Raw genomic sequence first — 14,193 nt, forward strand, 5'->3', positions numbered from 1 at the left:
ACGGGTATTTTATATAGTAGTGGTGATTATACATTACTCCAACCCTCGGAAATAACAAATAGCACACATACACTCAAATACATGCACACACATGGGGGGGGGGGTAGTGAGAGGGCAAGAAACAGCCGAGGTTCTGTACAAAAAACAAACAAACAAACAAACAAATGGGCACACCAATGACATAAGCCAACAACAAACGAAACTCGCACGGACCATTTAGTGTCTTTTACTAGCTGGGACATCAAATTCACTTTAAAACAAAAAAGGAGGACCGTGTCTGAGAGAGCATGTGTGTGGAGAGAGCATGTGTGTGGAGAGAGCATGTGTGTGGAGAGAGCATGTGTGTGGAGAGAGCATGTGTGTGGAGAGAGCATGTGTGTGGAGAGAGCATGTGTGTGGAGAGAGCATGTGTGTGGAGAGAGCATGTGTGTGGAGAGAGCATGTGTGTGGAGAGAGCATGTGTGTGGAGAGAGCATGTGTGTGGAGAGAGCATGTGTGTGGAGAGAGCATGTGTGTGGAGAGAGCATGTGTGTGGAGAGAGCATGTGTGTGGAGAGAGCATGTGTGTGGAGAGAGCATGTGTGTGGAGACATTGAGAGGAAGTTGTGAGGTGACAGAACAGCAACACAGCAGGTGTTTCACAGCCCAGAGATGTGGAAAAACAGTCTGTACTGTCACATTTTAATGTGAAGCACTGAGGTATGCTGACAGCGGAGATTGAACTGCTAATTACACACACACTAAATATAGGTACTAATTTGCAGAGATGCGAGGTGAGATAATCATGAGAAGAGGAGGCATCGGGGGGAGATAAGGAGAAACAGTCACAACGAGCAAGAATCGCATCACAGCCTCCTCCTCTAACAGCACGGTCTGAACACATCGCCCAGGTGTCCCTCAGACTAGAGGCTCATGGGAGGTGGGTGGACTGGATCAGAGCAGCAGGGGTTGAACTGGGGTTAAGCAATCATATAAGGGATATCTGACTGGGTGGTGATGTCTCATAGAAATCAGACTAGACTGGGTGGGTTAATGGGAAACACCCACCCACATACAACCACAGGTGAAGGTGAAGTCAAAGGCCAGTCCCAACTATTGACGTGAGTGAAAAAAATGGGTCTATAGAAAAATCTTTGGGATCATGTGGGCCAGAGACCTCAGCAGTTTTAAAAATGGACATAGTTTGAATCAGATAAGGACTTATAGAGTGGAGGAGGGTAAATGCTTGGGTGACAGACAGAGAACAAACAGAAACCAGGGTCCCCAGGGAGGGCACACAGACAGCAGGGTTGGAGATTCTACAAAGAAAGGGCCTTTCAGAAGCCTGTAGGTCGGGGGTGGTGGGGCCAGGAACGCCCTCCAGTCCCCATGCCTCAGGATTCCCCCCTACTTCAGCCCTGTCAGGGGTTCAGTTCTTCAGCACTGCCTCGTAGCACTGGAACACACACTGGGACACCTCTGGGGCTCTGCACTTCAGAGAGATCTGAGGAGAGAAGAGACAGTTACCACATGGTCTGGCTGGTCAAGGACATGCTAGTCTGTTTCTGTCAGCCAGGTGTTACGTGTTGAGAGGACCTCTAGGCGATAAGACTAGTTCAGATATTCATCCAAAGCAAACACTTTGACATGCCAGAGAACACACAGGTAGAAACGATTCATTTTCTTTTAGACAGACAGAAAAGCAAGGCACAGTCAACAATATACATTTTCTATCGAATAACAAAACCAACAAAACCAGCTAATCATCATCATCATCCTGGTGGAGCAACTGCTGCCCTCGTCTTTCTCAGGAGTCAAGTGCTTTGAGAGATCAACTATAGTCGAGTGAAATAAAAACAGAATCACACTTTTACTGGTCATTACGCGACAGAACAGGCTTTTAACAGCGAGAGCCGTTTCAGGGATGATGAATGCTGTATAGACGGGATAAAGGCTAATGCGCCTGGCCACTCGTTCATACCTTCAAGAAAAGCTCCTTATGCTAGTCTAGTCAGCTAGTCCATTGCAACTGTAATGGCTGGAGTTTAAGCACTGTCTGTTTAACAAGCACTGTAATTGTTTCAGCAGCTTCACCTACTCATGTGTGAAGAGAAGAAGAAAGGGTGAATAACTTACTCCCCCGATTTTAGTTAGAGGCATTTCACTTCATTTGCTGGGGAGAATTCATTAGCATTATAAATGCTGCCTTTTATGTCATTTTATCAGCTTGGAGCGGAAAAAAGAGAAGAGAAATAAATAACTGTCCCCCTTTCCTCTCAACCCCCCTTTCCTCTCAACCCCCCTTTCCTCTCAACCCCCCTTTCCTCTCAACCCCCATTCCCCTCTTTTCTCTCAACCCCCATTCCCCTCTTTTCTCTCAACCCCATTCCCCTCTCTTTTCTCTCAACCCCCATTCCCCTCTTTTCTCTCAACCCCCATTCCCCTCTTCTCTCAATCCCTCATTCCCTCTCAACCCCTTCCCCTCCTTCCCTCTCAACCCCTATTCCCCTCTTTTCTCTCAACCCCTATTCCCCTCTTTTCTCTCAACCCCCATTCCCCTCTTCTCTCAATCCCTCATTCCCTCTCAACCCCCCTTCCCCTCTTTTCTCTCAACCCCCTTCCCTCTCATTCCCTCTCAACCCCTCATTCCCTCTCAACCCCTCATTCCCTCTCAACCCCTCATTCCCTCTCAACCCCTCATTCCCTCTCAACCCCTCATTCCCTCTCAACCCCTCATTCCCTCTCAACCCCTCATTCCCTCTCAACCCCTCATTCCCTCTCAACCCCTCATTCCCTCTCAACCCCCCCTTCCCCTCTTTTCTCTTACCCCTTCTGCTTGTGATGTTTAGTGAGTCTGTTGCTGCAGGATCCAATACGGCTGTGGGAGGCGGTTTCCTTTTCATCAGAGCTCACACAGGAAAGCTAATATTCCCAGTGCAGTGTTTTAAAAGGGAGCACATGCTGGCAGTACTGTAGTCATGTGTTTGATGCAGTACTACTGCAGCTGTGTGTTTGAGGTGCCAGGGATTGTGTGTTGATCTAGAGAGTTCCGGTTGGCTCGTGCTTACCAGTTCTATTTACAGATATCAGTAAACTGGCCAGAGGCATTTGAAGTCCCATCAGACAGGGGCTCGGGCCTGGTCCTTCGCTGACCAATAGGACAGGAGATCACACTGATGCGCCATAGGCAATGGCAGTTCCCCCAGCACTGTGTTGGTACATTCCATCTTGCTCAAAAGCTCTGATCAGTAAGGTTACATGGTGGACATTCTGCTTAAGGCTTTGGAAATGCTGCTGAATCATTTTCCTCTCTAAGTGAATATGAGAATTAGCGTTGGAGAATAGGGATTGGTAGAAACATGACAGGTGGGTAGTGTATGGGGAACGGTTGGAGGTGTGCAGGAGACGTAGGAAAACGTAGATGCTCAGATTGCTGCACCATATAAGGGGATGCGAGAGCGAGAAAGCATGAGAGAAGAAAGGAGAGATTAGAAATGACACGGTCGTGATGGTGGCTGTGCCAGAGCAGCATTCAGCATTCTCCCACATCACTGCAATTAGCCCCTCTGCCATTGGTCATGCCATTGCCATGGGAACAGGAGGTGAGGGTCTTCTGCTCCACTTCAAAAGGTAGTGCTCAGTACCTGGGTATCATGGGACAACTGGGACCAATTAGGTAGGGTGCTGGAGGAGCCTTGGGCTGAGCAACATTAGGTTAGAGGAGACCAAGTTAGTATAGAGTTAAGGTCATTATCACCATAATGATCCCTGGCATAGCTCTTAGCTTTACTGCCTTTCTAAAGGAATCTGTGGAGTCTTCCCACAGGCTGAGTAAAATCCAAAAAGTGTTCTTTTCACAGGCTAAAAATAGCCGCTCAACACAAGGGTACGTCAGGTTGATATTCAGATGTCGTACGGAGCGTGCATCAAATCCATGCAGCAGCACAGGGAGGAGAGAGAGCATGCAGCAGCACAGGGAGGAGAGAGAGCATGCAGCAGCACAGGGAGGAGAGAGAGCATGCAGCAGCACAGCGAGGAGAGAGAGCATGCAGCAGCACAGCGAGGAGAGAGAGAGCATGCAGCAGCACAGCGAGGAGAGAGAGAGCATGCAGCAGCACAGCGAGGAGAGAGAGAGCATGCAGCAGCACAGCGAGGAGAGAGAGAGCATGCAGCAGCACAGCGAGGAGAGAGAGAGCATGCAGCAGCACAGCGAGGAGAGAGAGAGCATGCAGCAGCACAGCGAGGAGAGAGAGCATGCAGCAGCACAGGGAGGAGAGAGAGCATGCAGCAGCACAGGGAGGAGAGAGAGCATGCAGCAGCACAGGGAGGAGAGAGAGCATGCAGCAGCACAGGGAGGAGAGAGAGCATGCAGCAGCACAGGGAGGAGAGAGAGCATGCAGCACACAGGCATATGTAGCGTCTTTAGTGTTGGATACAGAGCTTCTGATGTTGACCATCTGTAGGGAGGAAGAGAGTCTAATGGACCCCAGCCCAGCGGACCGAGACAGACCAGAGGAAAGACACAGACAGACAGGAGGCAACTGACAGGAAGAGGGTGAATCCACAGTTTCTTTCGTGTCACACTCAGCCTGAACTAAACCAATCACCAGACAGAAAAACACAAAAATGATAACAGACCAAAACAAAGTCAGGGATTGATCAAACACCTCACTTGAGTCATTTCATGTCTGACTGAAAAGCCTTGTATCTCATGAAAGAAAATACCAAAATAGCCAAGACAAGCTGAATCCCCAATAATGAACAGTGGAGGATTTCAATTTAAGAGGCTACATTTGAAACAGATAGACTAAGACAGATTGAATGACATAAATGAGGTCATCTGGACTGTGGGAAACAAAAAAAGGACAGTAAATGCTTTCTCCTCATGAATAGAAACATGAGACTGAGGGTCACATCAAGGTCACGGACTAGTCAGGCACAATAATCTGAGCTACAGCTATTAAAACAAGTGAGCAGACAACAGTATACTGACACACATGCAACACACACACACACACCTCAGGAGAAAGACCGAGCATAGAGACTTAATGAAGAACAGAGATGGTAATGATGATGAATCACCAACCAGAAACACACTCATATGTGCCCCTGTCACTCTGCTATCAATCATTATCTCCTCATCACACTTCACCCTCCTCATGAGTTCATGTCTTAACCCCCTTACATCTTACAGCACATCTTTCATTCTACTCTACCTTTTCCCATTCATTGTTATTAATACACCCTGTTGATCCGTTTCCTTTTCTCATCCCCATCAATCTTTCCCCTCCCTCTCTGCCACCACTAAAGTTATTCTTATTCACTCCCAGTGTTCAGGAGTAGTGAACTGCATATATGCCCAAGTGAGTCCCGTATGGAAAAGTAGGAAAATGTATGCTCTGGATAGAAGCGACTGCTAAATTACTCAAATGTAAATGTAACTACAGTCGTGGCCAAAGGTTTTGAGAATGACACAAATATTAATTTCCACAAAATTTGCTGCTTCAGTGTCTTTAGATATTTTTGTCAGATGTTACTATGGAATACTGAAGTATAATTACAAGCATTTCATAAGTGTCAAAGGCTTTTATTGACAATTTACATGAAGTTGATGCAAAGAGTCAATATTTGCAGTGTTGACCCTTCTTTTTCAAGACCTCTGCAATCCACCCTGGCATGCTGTCAATTAACTTCTGGGCCACATCCTGACTGATGGCAGCCCATTCTTGCATAATGAATGCTTGGAGTTTGTGGGGTTTTGTTTGTCCACCAGCCTCTTGAGGATTGACCACAAGCTCTCAATGGGATTAAGGTCTGGGGAGTTTCCCGGCCATGGACCCAAAATCAGTGACGACAATTTAGCAATTTTGTTGCTAGATTAAGCAACTTTTCAGACTACCCTGGCAACTTTTTTTCTGTAAACAGCACCTAGCAACAAATTTAGCTACTTTTAAAAATGTGTTTGGAACTTTTAGCAACTTTTAAAAAGTAACGCTAAAATGCAAGCATTAAATGACACAAAAAAATAATAATTCTGTCACACAAGTGCCGGGCTGCAAAAGTGCATTGACGTGAGCAGCAGGAGCTCAGCTCGTGCACAGGCATCATATTTTTTGCCGACCTGGCCAGTCAATTTGAGTAATGTTATTGTGTATTCTACGTAATGACGCAGTTTTATGTTATCATGCAATGACATCACAACGTCATTTAGCAACAAACCAACCTGCCTCTAGCAACTTAACCTGAAAATGAGTTGGAAACACTGTCCAAAATAGCGATGTTTTGTTCCCAGAGCCACTTAGATATAACTTTTGCCTTATGGCAAGGTGTTCCATCATGCTGGAAAAGGCATTGTTCGTCACCAAACTGTTCCTGGATGGTTGGGAGAAGTTGCTCTCGGAGGATGTGTTGGTACCATTCTTTATTCATGGCTGTGTTCTTAGGTCAAAATTGTGAGTGAGCCCACTCCCTTGGCTGAGAAGCAACCCCACACATGAATGGTCTCAGGATGCTTTACTGTTGGCATGACACAGGACTGATGGTAGCGCTCACCTTGTCTTCTCAGGACAAGCTTTTTTCCGGATGCCCCAAACAATCGGGAAGGGGATTCAGAGAAAATGACTTTACCCCAGTCCTCAGCAGTCCAATCGCTGTACCTTTTGCAGAATAACAGTCTGTTCCTGATGTTATTCCTGGTGAGAAGTTGCTTCTTTGCTGCCCTTCTTGACACCAGGCAATCCTCCAAAAGTCTGTCTCACTGTGCGTGCAGATGCACTCACACCTGCCTGCTGCCATTCCTGAGCAAGCTCTGTACTGGTGGTGCCCCGATCCCGCAGCTGAATCAACTTTAGGAGACGGTCCTGGCACTTGCTGGACTTTCTTGGGCGCCCTGGAGCCTTCTTCACAACAATTGAACCGCTCTACTTGAAGTTCTTGATGAGACGATAAATGGTTGATTTAGATGCAATCTTACTGGCAGCAAAATCCTTGCCTGTGAAGGCCTTTTGTGCAAAGCAATGATGACGGCACGTGTTTCCTTGCAGGTAACCATGGTTGACAGAGGAAGAACAATGATTCCAAGCACCACCGTCCTATTGAAGCGTCCAGTCTGTTATTCGAACTCAATCACCAGCTCACATCAATCGCCATGTCCTCGTCAACACTCATGCCCATGTTAACGAGAGAATCACTGACATGTGAGCTGGTCCTTTTGTGGCAGGGCTGAAATGCCGTGGAAATGTTTTTTGGGGATTCAGTTCATTTGCATGGTAAAGAGGGACTTTGCAATTAATTGCAATTCATCTGATCACTCTTCATAACATTCTGGAGTATATGCAAACTGCCATCATACAAACTGAGGCAGCAGACTTAGTGAAAATGTGTATTTGTGTCATTCTCAAAACCTTTGGCCACGACTGTACATTTTGCAGCAGCTTGGTAGTAGTTTAACTAAATTCTAATCTAGGTAGTGTTTTCAGTAGTTCATTACTTTTCTGCCATGTAATGGTGTAGCTAAGTACTAGAACTACACACTACTTTATTTGCACAGACAAAAAGAAAATATGAGTGACGTATGAAAGAATTCCTTTCTTGTTTGGCATCAGACCTGCCTGATTCTCACTTGAAACACAGTTTGTGAGTAAATTACACATTCTGTTAACATCTGACTCGTGTGATCTGTTCTTGCAATTTGTAGTCTGACATTTCAGATTAAGATATGATACATTTTCATGTTCAAAAGTTTGGGGTCACTTAGAAATGTTTTTGAAAGAAAAGCACATTTTTGTCCATTAAAATAACATCAACTTGATCAGAAATATAGGGTTAATGTTGTAAATGACTGTAGCTCGAAACGGCTACAAATATGATTTAATGGAATAGCCGTACAGAGGTCCATTATCAGCAACCATCCAAAGTGCACGTTGTGTTAGCTAATCCAAGTTTATCATTGTCTTTTTTATTCAATTTTTTTAATTTTACCCCTTTTTCTCCCCAATTACGTGGTATCCAATTGTTTTTAGTAGTTACTGTCTTGTCTCATCGCTACAACTCCCATACGGGCTCGGGAGAGACGAAGGTTGAAAGTCATGCGTCCTCCGATACACAGCCCAACACAGCGCCATCAAACCCGGAAGCCACCAATGTGTCGTGCACCTGGCAACCTTGGTTAGCGCTCACTGCGCCCGGCCCGCCACAGGAGTCGCTGGTGCACAATGAGATTTCCCTACCGGCCAAACCCTCCCTAACCCGGGCGGCGCTAGGCCAAATTGTGCGTCTCCCCACGGACCTCCCGGTCATGGCCGGTTACGGCACAGACTGGGCACGAACCTAGAGTCTCTGGTGGCACAGCTGGCGCTGCAGTATAGTGCCCTTAAACACTGCGCCACCCGGGAGGCCCCAGTTTATCATTATCAAAGGCTAATTGATCATTAGAAAAACCCTTTATCAATTATGTTATCACAGCTGAAAACTGTTGTCCTAGTTAAATAAGTAATAAAACTGGCCTTCTATAGACTAGTTGAGTATCTGGAGCATCAGCATTTGTGGGTTCGATTACAGGCTCAAAATGGCCAGAAACAAATAACTTTCTTCTGAAACTTGTCAATCTATTCTTGTTCTGAGAAATTATGGCTATTCCATGTGAGAAATTGCCAAGAAACTGAAGATCTCATACAATGCTGGGAACTACTCCATTCACAGAACAGCGCAAACTGTCTCTAAACAGAATAGAAAGAGTGGGAGGCCCCGGTGCACAAGTTAGCAAGAGGACAAGTACATTCGTGTCTAGTTTGAGAAACAGACGCCTCACAAGTCCTCAACTGGCAGCTTCATCAAATAGTACCCGCAAAACCAGTCTCAACGTCAACAGTTTAGAGGCGACTCTGGGATGCTGGCCTTCTAGTAAGAGTTGCAAAGAAAAAGCCATAACTCAGACTGGCCAATAAAAATAAAATATTAAGATGGGCAAAAGAACACAGACCCTGCACAGAGGAAGATCGTAAAAAAATGTTATGGACAGACAAACCTAAGTTTGAGGTGTTCAGATCACAAAGAACATTCGTGAGACGCAGAAAAAAAATGAAGATGCTGGAGGAGTGCTTGATGCCATCTGTCAAGCATGGTGGAGGCAAAGTGGGAGATTTGTACAGGGTAAAAGGGATCTTGAAGGAGGAAGGCTATCATTCCATTCTGCAACGCCATGCCATACCCTGTGGACAGCGCTTAATTGGAGGCAATTTCCTCCTGTAACAGGACAATGACACAAAGCACAGCAACAAACCTTCACCCTGCAGACAGTCACTGAATCTGAGGTGCTAAAGGAGCTCCTAAAACTTGACTCCAAAAAATCATCTGGGTCTTTCTTCTTTAAGGTTGCTGCCCCTATCATCGCCAAGCCTATCTCCGGTCTTTTTAACCCGTCTCTCCTTTCTGGAGAGGCAGCCACGCATCGTCCTTTATTTACAAGGGGAGATCAAGCTGATCCTAACTGTTATAGGCCTATTTCTATTTTGCAAAAGTGTTGGAAAAACTGGCTTTCTTGATGTCTATAGTATTCTCTCTGGTATGCAATCTGGATTCCGCTCAGGTTATGGATGTGTCACTGCAACCTTAAAGGTCCTAAATGATGTCACCATTGCTCTTGATTCTAAGCAATGTTGTGCTGCTATTTTTATTGACTTAGGCAAAGCTTTCGATACGGTAGACCATTCATTCTTGTAGGCCGGCTAAGGAGTATTGGTGTCTCCGAGGGGTCTTTGGCCTGGTTTGCTAACTACCTCTCAAAGAGTAGTGTGTAAAGTCAGAAAATCTGCTGTCTCAGCCACTGCCTGTCACCAAGGTAGTACCCTAAAGATCAATCCTAGGCCACACGCTCTTCTCAATTTACATTAACAACATAGCTCAGGCAGTAGAAAGCTCTCTCATCCATTTATATGCAGATGATAGTCTTATACTCAGCTGGCCCCTCCAGCTGTGTTAAATGCTCCACAATAAAGCTTTCTTAATGTCCAACAAGTTTTCCCTGCCCTTACCCTTGTTCTGAATGCCTCCAAAACAAAGGTCATGCGGTTTGGTAAGAAGTAGGCCCTTCTCCCCACAGGTGTGATTACTACCTCTGAGGGTTTAGAGCTTGAGATAGTCACTTCATACAAGTACTTTGGAGTATGGCTAGACAGTACACGGCCCTTTTCTCAGCACATATCAAAGTTGCAGGCTAAAGTTACATCTAGACTTGGTTTCCTCTATCGTAATCCCTCCTCTTTCACACCAGCTGTCAAACTAACCCTGATTCAGATGACCCATGCTAGATCACAGACGTCATTTATAGATCGGCAGGTAAGGGTGCTCTCAAGTGGCTAGATGTTCTTTACCATTCAGCTATCAGATTTGCCACCGATGCTCCTTATAGGACACATCCCTGCACTCTATACTCCTCTGTAAACCAGTCACAAGACCCACTGGGTGATGCTTATTTATAAAACACTCTTAGCAGCCCCCCCCCCTCCCCTCCCTATCTGAGATATCTACTGCAGATAACTCCTCCACCCGTTCTGCCAGACACTTTCTATTAAAGGTCCCGAAAGCACACACAGATGGGATGGCGTTTTGCTGCAGAATGCTGTGGCAACCATTCTGGTTAAGTGTGCCTTAAATTCTAAATAAATCACAGACAGTGTCACCAGCAAAGCACCTCCACACCATCACACCTCCTCCATTCTTCACGGTGGGAAATACATATGCAGAGTTGGTCCGTTTACCCACATCGCGTCTCATAAAGACACGGCGGTTTGAACCAAAAATCTCAAATTTGGACTCCAGACCAAAGGATACATTTCCACCGGCCTAATGTCCATTGCGCGTGTTTCTTGGCCCAAACAAGTCTCTTCTTATTGGTGTCCTTTAGTAGTGGTTTCTTTGCAGCAACTCGACCATGAAGGCCTAATTCACACAGTCTCCTCTGAACAGTTGATGTTGAGATATGTCTGTTGCTTGAACTCTGAAGCATTTATTTGGGCTGCAATTTCTGAGGCTGGTAACTCCACTAACTCCACTAACTCCACTAACTCCACTAACTCCACTAACTCCACTAACTCTGGGTCTTCCATTCCTGTGGCAGTCCTCATGAGAGCCAGTTTCATCATAGCGCTTGATGGTTTTCCAGATTGACTGACCTTCATGTCTTAAAGTAACGGACTGTCATTTCTCTTTGGTTATTTGAGCTGTTCTTGCCATAATGTGGACTTGGTCTTCTACCAAATAGGGCTATCTTCTGTATACCACACCTACCTTGTCACAACAGAACAGATTGGCTCAAACGCATTAAGGAAAGAAATTCCACAAATAAACTTTTAACAAGCCACACCTGTTAATTGAAATGGATTCCAGGTGACTACCTCATGAAGCTGGTTGAGAGAATGCCAAGAGTGTGCAAAGCTGTCATCAAGGCAAAGGGTGGCTATTGGAAGAATCTCAAACTTGAAATATATTTAGATTTGTTTAACACTTTTTGTGGTTACTACATGATTCCTTGTGTTTTATTTCATAGTTTTGATGTCTTCACTATTATTCTACAATGTAGAAAATAGTAAAAAAAATAAAGAAAAACCATTGAATGAGTAGGTGCTCTAAAACCTTTGACCGGTTGTGTATGTTTTCATGGAAGACTAGAACATTTCTAAGCAACCCCAAACTTTTGAATGGTGGTGTAGTTAACGATCAATCAAATGTATTAATAAAGCCCTTCTTACATCAGCTGATATCTCAAAGTGCTGTACAGAAACCCAGCCTAAAACCCCAAACAGCAAGCAATGCAGGTGTAAAAGCACGGGGGCTAGGAAATACTCCCTAGAAATACCAGAACCTAGGAAGAAACCTAGAGAGGAACCAGGCTATGAGGGGTGGCCAGTCCTCTTCTGGCTGTGCCGTTACTTTGAAAAAGTAGTTAAGTAAACTATACTATTCTTAAGGGTAGCTTTAGTAGCTTGGTAAACTACAACACTACCCACTCCTCTTTCATAGATTTCGCTTTCCATTAGTAATGTTGTTATCTGTCCCTCCTTGTCCCTGAACTCACCGTGTAGTTGTTGGGGTTTCCAGCCTGCACCTTCAGCTCAGCCAGCACCCAGATGCCATTGGACAGTTTGATGGACATGTAAAGCATATCCTGGCCCTCCACCGTGCGCTTGGCTATGGTGAAGATGTTACTGCCCTGCAGCTTGTTGCTGGCTGCCTCTGTTTAGGGGGACAAGAGAATAGCCCTTAAATCACAATGGTCACTTCTTCTCAAACTTGAAACACACCGTTAACATTTTAAAACTCCCAGGCAAACAACGGTTCATCTCCATCTGCAGATGATGTGGAAACAGTGTTCTACAAGTGTTGATAATTAGCCTCAGAGTGTTCGGTAGGCTTGTGTTATAAGCAGTCAACTGTACCTGAGGGGGATCAGACCGGTGCAATATGATGGCTCCATGTAGAGAGCTGAACCTGGACCTTCAGCCATACTAATGCTCAGCTTTAAATGGGAAGGGGCTTGGGGACGGCATTGCAATCAGGACCATAATGAAAACCAGGCTGCTGTCATTAATCATCGGCTCTGGGAAGGCAGGTAGTAGACTAAAGTCTGGGTCCTTTCTCAGTTCATACTCTACAAACTGTCCTAGCTCCATTTCTCTCAGAATTTACACTCTCTGAAACACAATTCTCTTTTCATGGGCTGTGACTTTACTCATCTGCAGAGAGCACTGATGAAACGCTGCCATAGTCAAAGCCCTTGCCTTTGCATTCAAAATTGTAACTACATTTTCAGTAACAGTGACTATTTCAAACTACCTTCATGGCAAAGATATACTCCTTAATTAACTTGCCCACGGTGCGTGTCGGTCTCACTGTCATGCTACGGTAACGTCTCAGTCATACATTTTCACCTTAAAAGGGAAATTCAATCTATTTGGGGTAATATACTATGAGCCGTCATTTGTCACTTAGCTCAGACATGGCGGATTTCATGGTCGTGTAAAACCAGATTATCACATGTAAATAAGGCCAGCAGGCCATAAGTTAACTGAATATATCCATAAATACAGTGCTGTCAGAAAGTATTCACATCCCTCGACTTTTACACATTTTGCGGTTACAGACAGAATTTAAAATGTATCAAAATTGAGATGTTGTGTCAGTGGCCAACACACACACACACACACACTACCCCAAGATGTCAAAGTGGAATTATGCTTAGAACTTCTTACAAATTCATTAAATAAATGAAGGCAAGCCTAAATAAGTTCAGGAGTAAAAATGTGCTAAACAAGTCACATAATTAATTGCATGGACTCACTCTGTGTGCAATAAGTGTTTAACATATTTTTGAATGACTGACTACCTCATCTCTGCACCCCACACACATACAGATAATTGTAAGGTCCCTCAGTCAAGCAGTGAATTTCAAACACAGATTCAACCACAAAGACCAGGGAGGTTTTCCAATGCCTCACAAAGAAGGGCACCTATAAGTAGATGGGTAAAAATAAAAATGCAGACATTGAATATCCCTTTGAGCATGGTGATGTTATTAATTACACTTTGGATGGTGTATCAATACACCCAGTCACTACGAAAATACAGGTTTCATTCAACACAGTTGCCGGAGAGGAAGGACACCGCTCAGGGATTTCACCATGAGGCCAATGGTGACTTTAAAACAGTTATGAAGTTTAATGGCTGTGAAATGAGAATACTGAAGCTAGATGAACAACATTGTCATTTAGGTTAGTATTGTGGAGGAACTATAGTTTAAAGTAGGAAGCCTGTATAGAATAAAAAAAGATTCCCAAAGCATGCATCCTGTTTGCAATAAGGCACTAAAAGTAAAACTGCAAGAAATGTGGCAAAGAAATTAACTTTATGTCCTGAACACAAAGCATTTGGGGCAAATACAACTCATCACATCAGAGTACCACTTAATATTTTCAAGTATGGTGGTGGCCGCATCATGTTATGGGTATGCTGGTCATCAGCAAGTACTGGGGTGTTTTTATTTTAGGATAAAAGAAACGGAATAGAGCTAAGCACAGGCAATATCCTAGAGGAAACCCTGGTTCAGTTGGCTTTCCAACAGACACTGGGAGACAAATTCACCTTTTCAGCAAAACAAGAACCTAAAATACAAAACCAAATACACTGGAGTTGCTTATCAAGACAACATTGAAATGTTCCT

At 44.7% G+C, this 14,193-nt stretch overlaps 1 protein-coding gene across 6 annotated transcripts in view; it reads right to left on the reverse strand.

The window, feature by feature from the left end:
* Nucleotides 1-210: 210 nt before the first annotated feature.
* Nucleotides 211-14,193, reverse strand: part of LOC118393258 (AP-1 complex subunit beta-1-like) — a 54,178-nt gene continuing 40,195 nt past the window's right edge. For all 6 annotated transcript variants that reach the window (XM_052461556.1, XM_052461557.1, XM_052461559.1 and 3 more), the window contains 2 exons: nucleotides 12,052-12,209; nucleotides 211-1,482 (listed from right to left, as the gene is read on the reverse strand). In XM_052461556.1, the coding sequence (XP_052317516.1) occupies nucleotides 1,408-1,482; nucleotides 12,052-12,209 (233 nt within the window). In that variant the 3' untranslated portion in view covers nucleotides 211-1,407. The remainder of the gene's footprint in view (nucleotides 1,483-12,051; nucleotides 12,210-14,193) is intronic.

This window comes from Oncorhynchus keta, chromosome 14, assembly GCF_023373465.1.
Source record: "Oncorhynchus keta strain PuntledgeMale-10-30-2019 chromosome 14, Oket_V2, whole genome shotgun sequence".
NCBI classification, from domain to species: domain Eukaryota; kingdom Metazoa; phylum Chordata; class Actinopteri; order Salmoniformes; family Salmonidae; genus Oncorhynchus; species Oncorhynchus keta.